The 18,110-nt window shown below is 42.6% G+C and overlaps 1 protein-coding gene across 2 annotated transcripts; it reads right to left on the minus strand.

The window, feature by feature from the left end:
- Positions 1-1,227: 1,227 nt before the first annotated feature.
- LOC149285746 (axin-1-like) lies at positions 1,228-16,628 on the minus strand. Of its 2 annotated transcripts, XM_089494980.1 has the most exons (10): positions 15,751-16,628; positions 6,536-6,676; positions 6,140-6,236; positions 5,517-5,654; positions 4,624-5,180; positions 4,067-4,243; positions 3,613-3,858; positions 3,108-3,215; positions 1,787-1,954; positions 1,228-1,354 (listed from the first exon to the last, which is right to left on the minus strand). In XM_089494980.1, the coding sequence occupies exons 1-10, from the start codon at positions 16,626-16,628 to the stop codon at positions 1,228-1,230; spliced, it is 2,637 nt and encodes an 878-aa protein (XP_089351106.1). The 2 variants fall into 2 exon arrangements, with proteins under 2 accessions (XP_089351106.1, XP_089351107.1); XM_089494981.1 differs by lacking the exon at positions 3,108-3,215.
- Positions 16,629-18,110: the final 1,482 nt, after the last annotated feature.

Raw genomic sequence — 18,110 nt, forward strand, 5'->3', positions numbered from 1 at the left:
GACAGACAGGGGCGTGGCCATCAGCACCACCGTGGTTTATAAAGGAGACCTGAAACGGATTACTGGGGTCTTAAAGCCATTAAAAACATTGTCCTTAAGGGGTTAAAACCCATTTTCTTAGCACGGAATAAGAACATGTATGGAAAAAATGGTAAGATATTCAATGTAACAAAGACAACGGCAACAATTATACTTAGAAGCCGAAAATAAATCCAGTTTTAGAACATAATATTTGACACCGTTTAGAAGCAGATGAAGACATCTCGATCATAATTTAGGTGTAAATTACGATTGAAAACAAAAAGTAATAACATTACGCTTCAATCTTCGTGTTCATTTTCAATGTATTAAAAACAGAATATGTTGAAAACCCTTCAGGGCAAAGCAGCTGCCAATTTGTATTTTGAAAGTCAGTTTCTTACTTTCTTGGATGTGGTTTTTATGAAAAATCCTTGGAAATGAGGGAAACTTACAAAGAAACACCATCTGTACAGACCGGGGGGGGGGGGGGGGATCCTCCGTGCTAAGCATTAAATATAAGAAAAATGGTCTTTAATACCACAATGTCAACCAACGAACCAGGAGTTTGGGGATAGGAACTACATTTATCGAGATGAGAAACAAAAAAAAAACTTTTTTCAGAGGAAAGTCTTGACACATAGCATTTGGTGAAAAATAAGTTATTTTTCCAGGTTTATTATAAGTGGACACACTTAAGGACATATGCAGTGTGTAACTTATATAAATATGAAATAGGGGGGATGGGGGGGCACCCCAGTTTAGTTACGGATATAAATTACGGGGCACAAAAAGTCAATGAATGTAAAAACTACGGAGCTTACAGATGGCTGGCGTCTGGTGACATGAGCACCGTATAGTGTTTCAATTTACATAAGAGCACTGTGACAGAAAACCGCTTCCCAATTTATTACAACGTATCAAAAATATGAAGATTTTCATAAACAAGGTCCTATTACAATAGCTAATTTACCTGTACACGGCTACATTACATTTACTAATCCGAACAGAACAGCAGAATTTGGGATTGCTAAAGGCTGAGCCGGGCGCTTGGATTCAACACGGCAGCCTCTGTAACAAGCCTCCCAAAAACACGTACCACCAGGTATCACGACACGCGATGTCAAAGAGACACGCGTGTGTATGTCATGGTACAGAGTCTTCTGCCCTGCGGTTGCTGCATTTCATACATCTTCAGATGTCGCTTCTTCAGTCAATTTTTTCCACTTTCCCGATGATTTTCTCTTCGTAAATGGGTAAAATCATATCATCGTCCCGCACCTCCTCGAATACCACTCCGCAGTCAAACTCGTCACTTACTTTCTTAAAATAATACCTGTAAACGGAGAAGAAATCTTAGAACCAGAAATCATACAAGAAATTGGTGTAAATGTCCCATTCTCTGTATCTTAGGAAATCTTAAGAAATGCAGCCGGTGTAAGATCATAACCCGGTGTAAAATCCACGTGTTGTTGCACAAAAAAATAAAATAAAAATGGGTTGCTCATACGCTAGTGGTGTTTTGGGGAAGCTCCAACCCTTTTACTCAAGAATATCAAGGTTATGTCAAGAGCAGAGTCTCGGTATTCCAGGGAAATCCCAGGGGGAAGCCACAGCCAACAGCCCGTTCTGAAACATCTGCCCCAGAGCCACGACTCGGTCACACATGGAATCAGCACTGAGTATCTTAACACATCAGAGGATATCCTGCGTCATCGTCGTGGAATACTGCCCACCGTTGTGATAAAACATGAAGCCGGAATTTTACCTGTAATTTCCTTTCTTAGTGAGTAGCTCCTTAAACTGTCCAAGGGTCACGACGCGCCCTTTAACCATCGTCCTGTAGGGTATGGGCTCTCCGCAGAAGTAGTAAGCCACGACTATGTTGTCACAGGGCTGTGGGGCGCCACTTCCCGTCTTCTTCTGCGGCTTCGACCTAAAATAAAGAGGCAGAAAGCATGTCATTCTAAACCAAGGTTTGCATGTTTTTGCCGCAGAAAGCAATAAGTATAACAGCAAAAGCCAAAACCTTTGTTTGATTAAAAAAAACCCCAAATAAAACAAGAGTTTCTGGATGTTACCCACCAGCCCAAGGGTCATAGCTTAAATAGCTAAATGTTGGCCAAAAATGACAAATTCCTTGTTTCCAAGCCATATAACGCCTTGTTGGGTCCATAAGAGCTGCATTGATGGGAAATTGCAGCAAAAACTCCCACTACTCTAAACTCAGACTTTGGAGGTGAGACTGTTAATGTATTTCAACCCAGTATTTAGACAATATTACGTTAAGCAGATAAACTACAACATCAACTCCGCTCTGGTTAAAAGTAAATGTTTCAATAGAAAGGTTACTGCGTATAATTAACACGCAAAACAAATCTTACGGGACTTAAAGGAGCCAACACAAAAAAACTGATTGCAACACACATTATACAATTTGAAATGATACAGAATTTAAAAGATTTTAAATTAGATCAATACCATGAAATATGTTGATCGTCCATGAAAAATATCCAATACTCATAGCCGTTAATTAATTTACAAGTTAAAAACCCCGCTTACCTGATTCTGATCGCGCGCTCTACTGCGGGATTCGTGTCGGTGACACCGCAGAGAGGGTTATAGGTGCGGTAAAAAGGCACCCGGTTACTAGATTTTACTGCAAGGCCAGCAAACACACGAGGCGTAGCGATAGCGGCCTAAAGTCATTTACTCAGAGGGGCAGCAAATTGGAACGCTACAGCAGAAAGCGATCACTTCCAATCGCTACCTTGTTCATTGCCCGTAGGAGAAGAGGATTTAATAGTAACGTCAGCACGGGTTTACCCCGGGTTCGGGGGATATATTCACAGACCAGCATAGTATGCATACTGGAAGGGAGCTGAAATCATTTTCAAACCACAAAGTGCAGCGTTAACTCTTTAGTTAAAATGTGTGGAGTATGAATACAGGTGTTAGAACTCACTAAAAAAAACTAGCTAGGACTAAATTGTAAAACAAGAAACACAAAGGAAAAGCCGCTACAGGGGAGGCGGGAAATCTTTACAGCTATAGACATGTGGACACATGAAAAAAAGAGTGGCACATACTGTGGCTCTGAGAGGTCCATGTCGGAGACAGCGGGTACCACATTCAGCAGTGGAATAAAAGGTGGCCTGACAGAGGAGCGGCCTCGTTGGATAACCTCTTGGACATACCTGGAGAACAACCTTAAATATTAGAGAAGGTTCCTTGTTTCTGCTGATAACCGGCCTCGGGGAAGCCTTATACGAGAAACTTCAAAACTACACGCAAGTATCTTTTTATTGTAGAGAAACAACCCTATTGGCACTGCGATAGAAGTCATCAGATGACCGAGGATTGTTTGCCCCTGATGGGGTATTCCACGGCCCCCACTTAATTACCAGCTAGTAGTAATAACAAAACTTTTCCCTTAGACAACACAATTTCGTGGTGACTTAACACAAAGCCAGAGAGCTGCCATGTAGGAGTAGAATTGTGGATAAAGAGGAATGGAAAAAATATTACACCCTTAAATTAACGATGGAGACTTCCACTAACCACTTGCACGAAGGGCCAAAAACGCATGAATACCTTTGTTTGAGGGAGACTTTGCCGGTTCTCTTTTCCTCCTCTTCTAGCCGCCTGCGAGCTTCTTCTAGCTGAGTTAAAGGATTGGGGGCAGGATTGGGAGGCATGGTAGGGTCTTGAATAAACGGATGAGAAGGCTGCACAACGTTGCGGAGCTGAGCACTGACCCAGGGATGGACTGCGCCGGGCCGCTCGATGGAAAGGGGACGAGGCACATCATGAGTAAGCGGCTTCTTGGCACCCGAGGAGCTACGGTCAAAAATGTGGAGGCAATTAGTACTTAGCAAAAAGGATTACCGGTGATCTTAACCTTCTCTTCTCCTTAGAAATGGTCTTGGAATACATTTAAATAATTATCAAAAGCAACACTTTTTAATTACACAATGAGCTATCCACGAGACACCGGTCACAGGCATCTTGACATTGGAAGAGATGCTTATGTAGGCACGTCACATACCTATGGACGGTTTTCTTGTGCCTGCTAATCTCCTTCTCTCCCTCCATTATCCACTGCATGATCTTCTGGTGTCTCTCGGAATCGTCGGGCACAGCTGGCACCTCGTAAGTGGCACTTTCAATCTTGCCTGAATCGACTTTCTTCGCATTCCTTTTGGCAAGCATGCTTACTTTTCCACTGAAGGATAAAAATAATCCCATCACTTATTGCATTGGAGCGGTGACCCATGCCGTGACGAGCAACCTACAAGTACTGGGTATGGCGGTGCCCACATGGGACGATGGCCACACAGTAGCCCAAGGTTGGCCACTTTATTCTCATTAAAGGGTCTCAACCACAAGCAACTAGGAAACAATTTGTGGATTTATATACATTTTACCTGGAATTTCTTTAAAGAAAATGATTGATTAAATGTAGCTTTGGCTTAGCATACTGAAAGAAGGTGCACGACAGCCATGATCCAATATGTTTGCATAAACATCAAAATTCTACAGTATGTAAGAATTATTGGCACAATATGGTTACTGTCCATTTAAACTAAAATCAAAATCACTTACCCATAACCCAAAGAATCCATAGGATTGGGAGCCATTCCCATGCTCTCTGCGTAATTGCGTGATTTGGTTGCATAGTTATGAGACTCTGCGTTCCAGGCAACGTTACCCTGAATCCTCTGTGCGGCTTCTGCCTCTATCTGATCTTTAGGCTTCAGCCCACTATGGGGATGGAGGTGATGATAAACATACTTGTGGGGGAACATGTTTGCAGTCTCTAGTTTCGAGCTAGACTTGGCTGAATGTTTGTTGTGCCCTGCCTGCATTGAGCCCATCGCTCCGGGAATAGTTTTGCTGGAGTAAACACCGTCCGGGGAACGAGGCTTGGGGGAATGCCGCCCCGTTCCTGGGGACTGGCACCCTGGTGTCTTCATGACACGCTGCACATGTTCATCAAGGATGGATTCCGGATTTTCCTCGTGCGCATCTCGGATTTGCATTCCTACGCAACCCATATCAGAATATCGAGAATTGAAGTGATGCAACGGTTGGCTTGAAGGCAACTTGTGGCTAACCATTGAAGGTGCAGAAGAGATGTCCGCGTCGTCCCCTTCTTCTTCCTACAAGAAGCACGTGTTATTATTTCTAAAACTTTAAACGATAAAACATAATGATTTATTACAAAAAGCCCTATGTGTCTCTCTCTCTCTCTGATGACCAAGTAGGTACACGTGATTGTCCGGATATATGCAGACAGAAAACATCTCACGTTTCTTCTTAACGGCAGATTAAATATAGAAAAGTATAAATATAAAAGCAGCCGTTTCACCCACAGAGCAATAAGTACATTATTAAGGACATTAATAGCGGATACAGCAGCTCAGCTCCACACGGCGTTCATTTGCAAAGCGAAACATGTTAAAAAACGCAGAGATCAATAAGAAGTGGAGACTCACGGCTCGAACGCGCTTTAGTCTTTCTTCTAATTTCTGCTCGGCTTCGCGGTCTCTCAGGACTTCCTCCAAGCGACTTATCAGCTGAGCAGCAAATTTTTCAGGATCGACATGTATATCCTTTGGCATTTGATGTGGACGCTGGGGAATAATTAAAAGGAATACATTAAAACAAAACAAAAAAAAGGGTAAAAATAGATTTTGAATACTGAGCAGCTATTCTAGAACACAGTGAGGGTAAAAGTATTTGCCATGAGACATGCGGGACAGCAAGCATTGCTGATTGACATGGGACCGCAAGAAAAAATAAAGTTCCACAAGCGTAAAAATCCAAGAGCGTTTAACCAGAAACAGGTCTCCCAGCATTCTTCCTTCATATAAGGAGAATAAACATCGCTACTTGAGGGTCTTCGGTTTAAGTTGATACCTTTTATTGGGCCAACATGAAAAAAAGACACACTAACATAAGCTTTCAGGATCCTAGAGGTCTCTTATTCAGATGATAACATCTTAGAAGCCCGCTGAGTTCGCAAAAGCTTACGTATTTTTCTGTGACGACTCAAACGGCATCAACTTTAACTACATTTAACATTTTCTCTTGGGTTCTATCCATCTTTCTTACTTACAGGAATGTGAGGTAGAGGCACACGTCCGTTTGCTTTGGCACTTTCTTGCATTTCCCTGCGATGATGCTTGCGCATTCTATACGGTGGAATCCCATCGCTGAAAGATGTTGAGAGAAATTAAAAAAGGAATGAGATTTGAGATTATCTATATATATTAAATGTCCTCGTATGATGCCTCTGTCCTGGCTGAGAAGTAAGGTAGTTAACTCTTGTGTTTTGTGCTCTCTCTCTCTCTCTCAAAGCCAAAGAGAACAAAAATAAATTTCGCAGCTGGGGATGGACACTAGGAAGGGGCAAGACTTTTTATGCTTTCTATCACTCGCAATACACTCTATTACCGATACCAGCTGCTCCATGGTGTTTTATGTTGTTTATCTGAACAGTTTGAAGACTTACACACTGCTGTCTGTTAAGGACATGGTGTCGGCATCACTTGACATGCTCTGCTGTTCACTGTCGTTGGCGCTGGTGGCGGGGGCCACCGCGTAGCCGGTATTGACATAGTAAGGGTTAACGGGCTCCCTCCACGTCCCAGGCCTAGGAAGACAAAATTGAAAAGCTTATTAACAAGAGGCTCACACGGTCACTGACACAATTTATGTGAATATGTATCAAGATACTGAACGTGAGGCTGTCACCTATAAACATTTCAAAGGACAATGAATTATTTCATTAATATGGGGCCTGAATCTACCTGAACCTTAAACTCAAAGAATGGATTAAAATTAAAGGGTTTCTATCTATTGTCTGCAAAAATCTATGGATACTTTTGAAAAACTCAAATACTTTTATTATAACTATATATCTATATCTCTATACACACACACACACACATTCACTGGCCACTTTATTAGGTACACCTGTTCAATATACCCAAATAGCTAATCAGCCAATCACATTGCAGCAACTCAATGCATTTAGAGATGCAGACGTGGCGAAGGCAACTTGCTGAAGTTCAAACCGAGCATCAGAAAAGGGGAGAAAGTGGATTTAAGTGACTTTGAACGCGGCATGGTGGTTGTTGGTGCCGGGCGGGCTGGTCTGAGTATTTCAGAAACCACTGAACTACTGGGATTTTCACCCAAACCATCTCTAGGGTTTGCAGAGAACGGTCCGAAAAAGAGAAAATATCCAGTGAGCGGGGGCTGTGTGACAAATGCCCCATGTCAAATACAGAAATAAAAGTCATACATATTGCAGTATTTTACTCATTAAGGATGACGACTGCAGTAAATTAATGCACAGAGCGCAATATTGCACTTTAATGTTCCCATATGTGTAAAGGAACCCTGTTCGCCCACTCGTGGGGCACAAGACACTCTGACATCTCACATATAACCCCAAACGGCAAACGCACCAATTTCCTTCACTTTGAAAAGACGAGCGATATTTTTTTTTTTCAAAGATTAAGAACCATTAAAAATATATTTATACTACAAAGCAAAAAAGTGACAAACAGATCAAAGAGATGACGGGGCGCATGGAATAAGATCAAAGAGCAAATCAATGACAAGGGCGAAGCGGTATGTACTTTACCCCCTGTGGGTCACGGCAATAAAACAGATAAATGCATCCCGCTAGTAAACCGCACGCAGAAATACAAGCGCTTGCAGGTGCCAGCGGCCTAAATACCCCCCCCCCCGGAAAGCGTGTGGCGTTAGGGGGACCGGAGCTAGTTTTCTTTATAAACACAGTATATGTGATGCTGGATGGGGTGACCCACACAGCGCGACGGCGGGTGAGATATATACATATTAGAGCGCTAACCCTGGGGATTGGGGAGGGGGCTGCTCATTTATCACACAGCGCTTTATATTACTTGCAATAAAGAACCTCATTCCGCTCTGTGCCGAAACCCAGCAAACCAGATCTCTACAAACGATGCGTTTCACAGACGCCCCAAACTAATGAAACCCGCCGGCCGGATATTCTTTATTGCGGAATTCTCCTGTTTAACCATTTTGTGAACCTTAGACGGACTTCACAAATATTGACCATGAGACAGGCAGCTAAACAGAGCCAGGAATACTAGAACAAAGCGCCTATATATTGGTGTGCGTCGGTCATCGTACGCCGATATGTATGGTCCTGTACACCAGTATGTACAGTCTTTTACATCGATACGTATGGTATTTAGCTGTTCGTCTCCTCCTCACCTCCACCCATTAGTAACGGTTCAGAGTTGAGCCCCTAAAATCTGTACGTTGAATAGACCCCCATCTCCGATATTAAGCTGTGAAGAGGGAATTATTGCGCTCTGTGAGTAAAATCTATTTTATATCCGGAGACAGCGCTGAAGATGAGGCCATCGCTAGGAAGAAGACATAGAAGAGAAGCCAACGGCCACCGAAGGAGCAGAATAATCATCAGCGCTGTATTTTATTCATTAGGATGACTATAGAGAAATCTTTCGGCAGGTTTTACAAATCGTGTTTACATTCCTGGGACAAAACTTATAAAGCACTCCGGACGTCAGGATGAAAAGTCGGGATATAACTCCCTGAGACTGGAGTTTGATGAAAGGTTAGTGGATGCCTGGCATAGCTACCCAGCATAAGTGACAGACGGATACAGATAGATGAGCATGCGGGGAAAACGCAGGACCATCCAAAGAATGCAACGAGTCAAAAATAACAAAAACGGCCAGGAAAGTCCAAATCCGGACTCGAAATGCCCTCAAAGCCGGGCCAAAGGGCACAAAAGGAGCCAGGTCACGCACCCACCATGCAAAAAAAGGTACAGCAAGGCGGCAGGACGCCCAGCAGCTGTTGCCGGCACTTTCCAGCGCCCCGACACACTGAGGCTGACTGAAGGTCATGGGAGTTGTAATTTAACCACAATATGTTCAGCTCATCTTCAACTCGAGAGGATAAACGACACCGACGACACCTGGTAAAAAGAACGGGGAAAATATGATTTCTACCAGTCTGGGCAGAGGGGAGGTTTTTTGTTTTCTCTATGGGAAGCCTCATCCAGCCCGGCAAACACTGCTTTACTGTAATGTTACATTGGGCCGGGGTTAACGCTCAGACGGGAAACGCCACAGAGCTTTATAAAAGCGCCCCTGCCGGTGTTCTGTATCTTTCAGACTAAAGGGACGCTCTGGCCGCCATTTGTGGCCCCTTAAATATTTTGTGTGGCTCCCGCTTGCAGAATCTGCCCCTTTCCACCAACAGTTCCCACTCAAGAAATTTGTTCAGCCAAACACATCCGTTGCCTGTGGTGTACTCACTGCCAGCGCCGGCTCAGCGAGAGCTCTGGGGGGTTTCAGGAGACCCCCGGCACATACTAATGAAGCACTTTAAGCAGGGGATGCTGCACTGCAGGAGGTCCTAAAGTCATTAATTCTATTTACTTATCCTAACAGAACAAGAATGCGTATTTAAATAACTAAAAACACTTCAATAAACATCTTCGCTGGGGAGGCCGAGAGCATCTATTTAAAAACGGTAGTTATATTAGTAACATAGAGGGTGCTTGAGTGCTATGTTTATAGGGGGAGAATATTTTTCTCCTTATGCCTTAACCCCTTCGTGACAAAGGCTGGTTTTACTTTTTGTACCCTTTGTGACAATGGCCGCTTTAACCTTTCTGCGCTGCTCGTGTTTAGCTGTAATTTTCTTCTTTCCCGTTTACTGAACCCACACACATTAGATATTGTTTTTTTCAGGACAAGAAGGGCTTTCTTTAGGTGACATGGTTTTGATTGTATCATATTATTTACTATTAAAAATATAAAAATATGGTGAAAAATTTAGAAAAGTGACTGTTTCTAACTTTTAGTTGAAAAATCTTTTACTCATCTATAAAAGGTAATGAAAAAACCTGCTAAATAGATTCTACTATTTGTCCTGAGTTTAGAAATACCCAATGTTTTTGTTTTTTTGCTTTTTTCTACACATTATGGGGCAATAAGTACAGGTAGCGTTTTGCTATTTCAAAGCCATTTTTTTCCAAATCTGGTAATTCTTCCCATGTGCCATTTCGGGTATCTTTGAAGCCGGCCAATGCAATTTACCCCATCAACTCATATATTTTTGAAAACTAGACAGCCCAGGGTATTCCAAATGCTGGTATTTTAACCCTTTCCAAGCACTAATTCTACCATCAGCCTTTGTCAAACTTTATGGTAGTAATTTTTTTTGCATTTGTTTTGTCGCGCACATTTTACTTCAGGTATGAATAAACAGGTTCTGGTATATGTCACTATCACAAAACACCCCAATATGTGTTTAGCAACATATCCTGAGTACAGCGATACCTCACATGAATGATTTTGCCTGGCTGTTTGGGGGCAAAAGGGCCACATTTGGGGCATGCGCATTTTCAATGTTGAACTTTGGCATTTGGGGATCCACTGCCCATGCCCTATTTGGTACATCTTTGAGCCGGGCCATTTCAGTGTGCCCAACAAAACCATATATTTTTGAAAACTAGACACCCCAGGGTATTTTAACTCTTTGCATGCACACACTTTACCACCAGCATTTTTTCAAAGTTTGTAGTAGTATTCTTTTGTGTGTATTTTTCTTCCACACACCTACTTTATGTATGAATTTACAGCTCCTGGTATATGCCGCTGTCACACGACACCCCAATATGAGTTCAGCAACATCTCCTGAGTACAGTGATACCCCACATGCATGGGTTTGTCATTTTCTTGTGGGAACTAAAAGGCCACATTTGGTACGTGTGCATTTTTCTAATTGGAAATTAGATGTGTGGCCATCCTTCCCCCCGTGTTAATTGGGACCTTGTTGAACCCGGCCAATTCAATTTACCCCATCAAATCATAAATTTTTTAAAAGTAGACACCCCATGGGCATTTAATATGCCAGTATTTTAACTCTTTCCATGTGAGAATTGTTTTAAGCTAATGTGCTAATTTTAGGACTTGCTCACAAAAATATATATTTTTTTTGCCTTTTTTAAAAAATTTTTACATTTTTTTTTTCAACTTGAAGGTTCCCCTGATAGTGACATCAGTGGGAAATTATTTTTACATTTTACTGGGTTTTTTTTACTATTTTTTTCTAATTATTATTAATTTTATTTTATTTTTTTATTTATTTTTACTAATCACACTGTGATTAGAAAGCTGAGCTCCATTGACTTGCATGGTTGAATGCAGTACCTGTATTCAACCTGCAAGTGGAGCCAGAGTTCTCTAGAGGGTCTGGAGACCATCTAGCGAACTTTTTCTTCTTTATCGTTTTTTTTCCCGGGCCGCCGCCATCTTGCTGATGGTGAAGATCACCGGCAGCTGCGGCTATGACCGCTCTCCGGAGCAGTCACAGTCCATCCTGAGGTAAGTGTTTGGTGTCGCTGGATGCCTCCTGATCGAGGCATTCCAGCGACACCATTTAAGTTTATCGCCTCCTAAACGCTTTTAAAACCGGCGCCCGCCGCCATACAATGTATGGCGGATGTTGACGCCCCGGGGAGGGGCCAGACATGGCCCCTGGTGCCGATCGTGGCGTTGCTGAATGCCTCGAGGTCAAGGCATTACAGTAACGCCGTTTGGGTTTAAAAATCGATCACGGATTTTATTCACCCGTTTTAACAAATGACAAATTTGTCGTAAACGACTTGTTTTTCCGTGACGTGCCCGGACCGGCCATTGTCATCAAGTGGTTAAAGGCAGCACTGTACACAGCAATATAAACCCCCCAGCGCTGTATACAGTAATATAACCCCCCAGCGCTGTATACAGTAATATAACCCCCCCAGCGCTGTATACAGTAATATAACCCCCAGCGCTGTATACAGTAATATAACCCCCCAGCGCTGTATACAGTAATATAACCCCCAGCGCTGTATACAGTAATATAACCCCCAGCGCTTTATACAGTAATATAACCCCCAGCGCTGTATACAGTAATATAACCCCCAGCGCTGTATACAGTAATATACCCCCCAGCGCTGTATACAGTAATATACCCCCCAGTGCTGTATACAGTAATATACCCCCCAGTGCTGTATACAGTAATATAACCCCCAGCGCTGTATACAGTAATATACCCCCCAGTGCTGTATACAGTAATATAACCCCCCAGTGCTGTATACAGTAATATAACCCCCAGCGCTGTATACAGTGATATACCCCCAGCGCTGTATACAGTAATATAACCCCCCAGTGCTGTATACAGTAATATAACCCCCCAGTGCTGTATATAGTAATATAACCCCCCAGTGCTGTATACAGTAACGCCTGTCGGTGACAAAGCGGGTTTTATCTCATTTTGTCCCAATAAACTCCCTTTACCTGCAGATCTGGAGCCGCCGTTGCCGTCAGTGATGTAATATTTTGGGTGACTTTCCCGGTTCAAACACCACACTGATTTATGGCGATGCTAAAGAAGTCCGTTCCTCCATAGACTTTGATTAATCAGATGGCCAATATTCACCTGTTTCATAATACTGTATTCTCTACAAATTGTAGAGTCTGATAAACAATGTAAAACTGGAGTTTCGAGTTTAAACAAGAAATGAACAGACTCGGCTTTCCCGACAGGCTATAGGCCCATTTTACATCGTAGCGGACTGGGAGAAATTCGACATAACCTGAAAGCTGAGAGATCAAATACAGCTTAGCAGCAAAGGCTATAAAAATAAAACCTTTGGGCAGCTGCTCCCGAGATGGCGAGTCCGGTAACCAGACCTGGTGTCGGAAAAAGCGATTGTAAAGTTCCACTGTTTTCCCGCACACCAGGTCGCCATAGCAATCAAATTGCGGCTTGGTGCCGACAGGAGACACGGGCACTTTTTCTTTCTGTAGTTCATAGAAACAGAATTTGCTGAAGATCGGCCCCATTCGGCCCCCATCTAGTCGCCCATTTCTCCTGCTGTAAAGACTCAAACCTGAATCATGTCTCCAATTGATCTCCAAGAATACCAGCAAAGTTTATCATGTCATCTATTCCTGAAGGCAGATCACGGCTGTTACTACTCTTCTGCCGACGTGTAATTTTTAGGGATCTGTGTGAATTAACTGTTGTACATTTATATAAACTTAGAGACATACAGGAATTCAAGTAAATATAACAGAAATAAATAATAGGGGGTCTAATTTCTAAGTGGTAAAAGGGGAACATTTAAAGGCAGTTTAAATGTGGCGCAATCGGTTAAAGTGATGATGTAATAATCAGTACTTTGCCCTAGTTTGTGGCCCCCCTCGTAACATCCATTCCAATGAATAGGGTGCCACATTGTAATAACACTTGTCGGAGCAAGTGATGTATAGGAAGAATATAAACATTTAGCCTGGAAACGCTGAGGGCCGTGCGGATTGCGAAATAAAACAGAGCTCTAATATGGAGAGCAAACAGCGGAGAGAAGCCGTGTTCGTTGGAGTCTCGCCAAGTGGAAAATCGGCAAGTTATGATTGCAGCGGGCACGCGTTTCCAGGAAAACCAGGCGGTCAGCTGATTGGGAGTTTAAACACTATTTCCACAGTATTGAGAACATCAAAGATATACACCGGGGGGAAAAAAATCGTGAGACCTTTTCCAAAATGATTGAACTTTTCCAATTTGTAAAAAAATAAAAATAAAAATAAAAGAAGTTGGAGAAAGTCCTAGCGGCCCCCGCAGTGACAGCCCCAGGACAGGGCAAATCCTACGGATATGTTTAAAAAAAACAAACTTTATTGATCAAGTCACAATTTTCACACGATGTGAGATCTAAGCCACATATCTACAATCAGGATGTTTAAAGGGACACTTTTAATGCATACGATAGCCGGGTGTCTCCTTTAAATCATCAGATTTGATTCAGACCCTCTCGGTTAATTTGCCGTCTTTTCTTACTGGCTTGCAGGAAATGTATGAACCACCAAGGCCATTTATTATGCGTTTTTTGTTGGTGGGGCTGCATTGGGGCGGCCCTTTAGATCCTATTATATAGACTATCAGACGCTGTTAAAAAGCTATAAGGAGAAATTGTTTTGTGTTGATAAGATGGCATAGCTGGGCGATGTAGGGGGGCTGTGAGTCTTAGAGGCGGTAGGGGGGGGGATTACGTTACTCCTTTTGGTATTTGAGACAAATGCTTGAAGCCACGAGCACCTGCAAAGTCTTACAAAACTCACGCACGGCTGAACGGCTTATATCACACAAACTATACTCGCTGCGGAGGAGCGTGTACGGCTCTCCACGCGTTACGGTTACTCGGGGAAGTGGGAAATCGGCTACCAATCGCTGGGAACGGGTAAACGCATCATTGACCGTCATTGAGAAGAAACACCATAATCCTAGCTACATGTCATCTAAACCATTATGATTAGAGCGGAGTCTCCGGAGCTGCTCTCACACGTGGAGTTAAACAGCCTGGCCGGGTCTCAGAAGGCACACGACGGCTCCTACATTTCTGCTGCCGGCGCCTGTTTTCTGCAAATATATATATATATATATTTTTTTTTTTGTTATGTTTGATTTCTCACTCCTAGGATGGTGTTTGCTTTGTTATTTCTCCACAGCCATCTCTAGACATTTTTATTTTTTGGGCAGATACGGGCGGCGTTACCAGCATTGACCTGGAAAATGCTCTGTTTACAGCAAAATTAAGCATTGAGGATGGCAAATAAAGATGTTTCTGTGATTAAATCCCTGTGTAATTGTTTTGATAACAATAGATATAAAACAAATAAATCACAAACATCAAGTTCATGTTAGCAAGTCAGAGGCTAATGCTAAGAGAAACATATGCCCATGAAGAAATACATGTATGAAAAGTGATCATGGACGATGTGGTGCAGGGTTTAGACAATGCTCCTTATCACTATGGGAACATATAATAAGCAGGATCATTCCTTGCATTCCTTCAGTGCTATCACTTCATTTTTTATACATAATGCCAAAAAATAAATAAAATCACATAACGGCAAGAGGGACCGGGTGTGGAAAACCTGAGGATGATGGGTACTGAAGTTGACTAAAGGGCAAGGAAATAACCCGTCGCAACAGCACAGTATAGCGTGCTATACAAACCATATTATATTATGATGTCCCTTTAACACACAAGACATAGCCATGCAAAGCCAGAGTCGCTCATTACATTTAGAATAACTATACAGGGGTAATTATTTATTGTTTTATTTAGCACCAACAAATTCCATAGCGCTGTACAATGGTTGGAGGTACTTGATATTATTAATAGTCTCATACAGACACAATAACACAATCCTGGATCAGAGACAGGCAGCCACAATGTTTCACACAACGCAACACTTGCAATGTTAAACGCTTTCTTACAAAATATCTGAATTGCCGAAACATCTGTGCTTTAATTTACATAAAAGGATGGAGTCAGACAAATTTAATAGCCATGACGAGATTGATAGGGATTGACATAAAAAGCAGTCTCCTCGAATTTGTCCAAATCAGAAAAAGAGAAACAAAACAAAAATTGGGGTAGGAGAGGGGGACGGAGAAAGAAGAAAAGCTTCCCAGAGGAAGATCTCTAAATATTTACAGGTTATTGAGGGTCATTCTATCGGCCATTCTTATGTCCTACAGATTTTTATTTTTTTTTAACACAGCCTTTTTTCCACGCCAGTAAATATCACTTAATTTTGGTCCAGTCTGGAGACTGTAGTTTAACAGCACACCTACCTGAACTCTCTTCCATCACTTAGTCTCCTGGTGGGGGGCGCACAATACGGAGTGGCTTCCAACGCCAGCTTCTGGTTAATCCTATTCAAGGACAGAGTCTCTCTCTCCCCTTCAGCTTCTACACCTTGGTCACACTTCCACTCCTCATCTTCGTTAAGGGTGGGCAAATATCCAGTGGGACCCTTCCCCGCTCCAGACCCAGAACTCTGATCACTATACACCTTAGGACTTTCTCCATCTGCCGTGGTATATTCTAAATATATATCGGATTTAAGGAACACGGGGTAAGTATTGTCCTCCATCATAGACTGAATTTCCATTTGGGCCTGGTCAAACATGGCAGGGTCAATCTGCTGCCGCAAGACACAATCTTTGATGAAGCTTTTAGTTGCTGGTTTGATCTGTCGTGACACAATGCCATTGTTGTCGAGAATGTATTTTTTGTATATCGCTTTGGCCAGTTTAAGCCTTTTCTCCACCTTGGAGTCGCTGGGTTCCAGCTTCCTAAATCCGCTGCATGCGAACCAAAAGTCAAGAAGATCGGCACAATTTTCTTGTTGCAAAAATGTTCTGAACAAGTTAATCCCATCCTGGTCATCCAACAAGGAGTGCAATGATTCTGCCCATTTTAAATATGGAGGTGTTGGGGAAGCACTGCCTTCCGGCTCGTAGCCTAAGTCCAGATCTGACCTCCTCGGCGTAGCCGTGGAGGTCTCATTTTTGATCACATCACTTTTTCCAGAATAGTAACTATGGCTGAACGGCCTGGGATCTGTTGTGATCAATTCTCCCTCCTCGCCCGGAACCGGGGGCCTTGGTGCGTCTTCAGTAAAGCTTCCCCCCAAGTCCAGAGGGAAACCTTTCCCCTGGACACTCATTTTGATGGCGTTTGTTTACACGGCGATAATTAATTCTCCAATTCAATTGCCGTACATTTGAAGAAGGTCCGAGATAAATACTTGCTTCCTGCGAGAAGAATCAAAAACAATGTTAATTGCCAAACAAAATGCTTGCATCTTTCCCTCCGGCTTAATCTCACAATTTACTGCATTACAATTGTTTAAATACAATAAAAAAAGGAGTTAATTAACACTTCCTTATCTGTATTACCGTACAGATCCGCACGTACATCCGAAATGACAATATTATGCCTTTGTGATAAACAATTCTTAACAGCCATTAGATAATAAAGTTTACACGACAACCGATCCAGTCTCAAGCATGATTAATATCCTACAGATGTAACCGGCTTGCAGTTCGGTCACCGACAGGTTCTGGCCATTCCAATACCCTGGGCTCTCCAAACCCAACATGGACATGTTGAACATTCGCCTCTTTGTATGACAAAAAGACCACCCTTAACTCATTCAGGGTTGTGAAACCAGTTGCTATGACCCTCAGGGAATGGCGTGTCAATGAAGACAATCCAATGAGAGGCAAAAAAGCTTTTCAGAGCGCTTCGGGGGACCGGTTAACTCGAGTATTTAAATGAAAATCAACACTGAAGGAATTAGGAATATTTTGGCTACAAATCAACCGTCTGCCACCGAAGGCATTTGCCAGCTGCTGTGCTCGCTGTCCACTAGAGGGCGTTTCAATGCCGGGGAGACGCATGAGAATTATGGGGGGGGGGGTCTGGAGCACCTATATATGTTTAGGATTTATTAAAACGCATCTTTTTATATACAGGAAAGGTTGATAAACAAGTTCCCCGGCAGTCACGTTATGGATTGTTTCATTGCACTTTTGAAGCCAATAATCTTTTTGCATAGCAGCTTTAATAAACACGAGAGTCAAATTATGTCCCAAGGCTCCGGTTAAAGAAAGGCAAATGGGAAGCCAAGGAAATTAAAAAAATAAAATTGAAAAGAAAGTGCTGTTTTGAGGATACAGACACCATGACATCACCCACCATTATAAATCAGTCAATAAGGTCGACAGGGCAGGGACCTAGAACACTTTCAGAATGATTTTACCAAAAATGACATATTCCACACATCGATTACACCTGCTATAGGGACAAAAGGAATTACATACAAAACTCAAGAATTCCGGGTGGGTCGGTGGGTATGATACACAGCGGCACGTACCGACAAACAATATCGCCTTTTACCAGAACCCGGGACTGTGGACCGGAAAGCACTACCTTTGATATCTTTTAGAGCTATTTTATAACGTCTTAAAACACAAGACGTATTTTCCACGGCGCCTCCATTCATCTACAAAGATTTATTATCCGCCTGGCCCACGAGAAGGGAACACCGGCTACAATCAACTACAATAAAGTAATCAGTACTTTGAACTACAATAAAGTTGAAAGATGAAGAGATAATATGAGCAGCAATAAAAAGTCTGCGAGG

This window comes from Sceloporus occidentalis, unplaced genomic scaffold, assembly GCF_023333645.1.
Source record: "Sceloporus occidentalis isolate IW3139 unplaced genomic scaffold, rSceOcc1.0.p SCAF_76, whole genome shotgun sequence".
Lineage (NCBI taxonomy): Eukaryota > Metazoa > Chordata > Lepidosauria > Squamata > Phrynosomatidae > Sceloporus > Sceloporus occidentalis.

What these genes read in the sequence shown, in the direction of transcription:
- LOC149285746 (XM_089494980.1), bottom strand. Translation starts at nt 16,628, where the DNA reads ATGAGTGTCCAGGGGAAAGGTTTCCCTCTGGACTTGGGGGGAAGCTTT. An exon ending in TGCCTCTACCTCACATTCCT is followed by an intron (nt 5,655 to 6,139) that starts GTAAGTAAGAAA and finishes ATTATTCCCCAG; the next exon opens with CGTCCACATCAAATGCCAAA. An exon ending in AAAGTCTCCCTCAAACAAAG is followed by an intron (nt 3,216 to 3,612) that starts GTATTCATGCGT and finishes GTTGTTCTCCAG; the next exon opens with GTATGTCCAAGAGGTTATCC.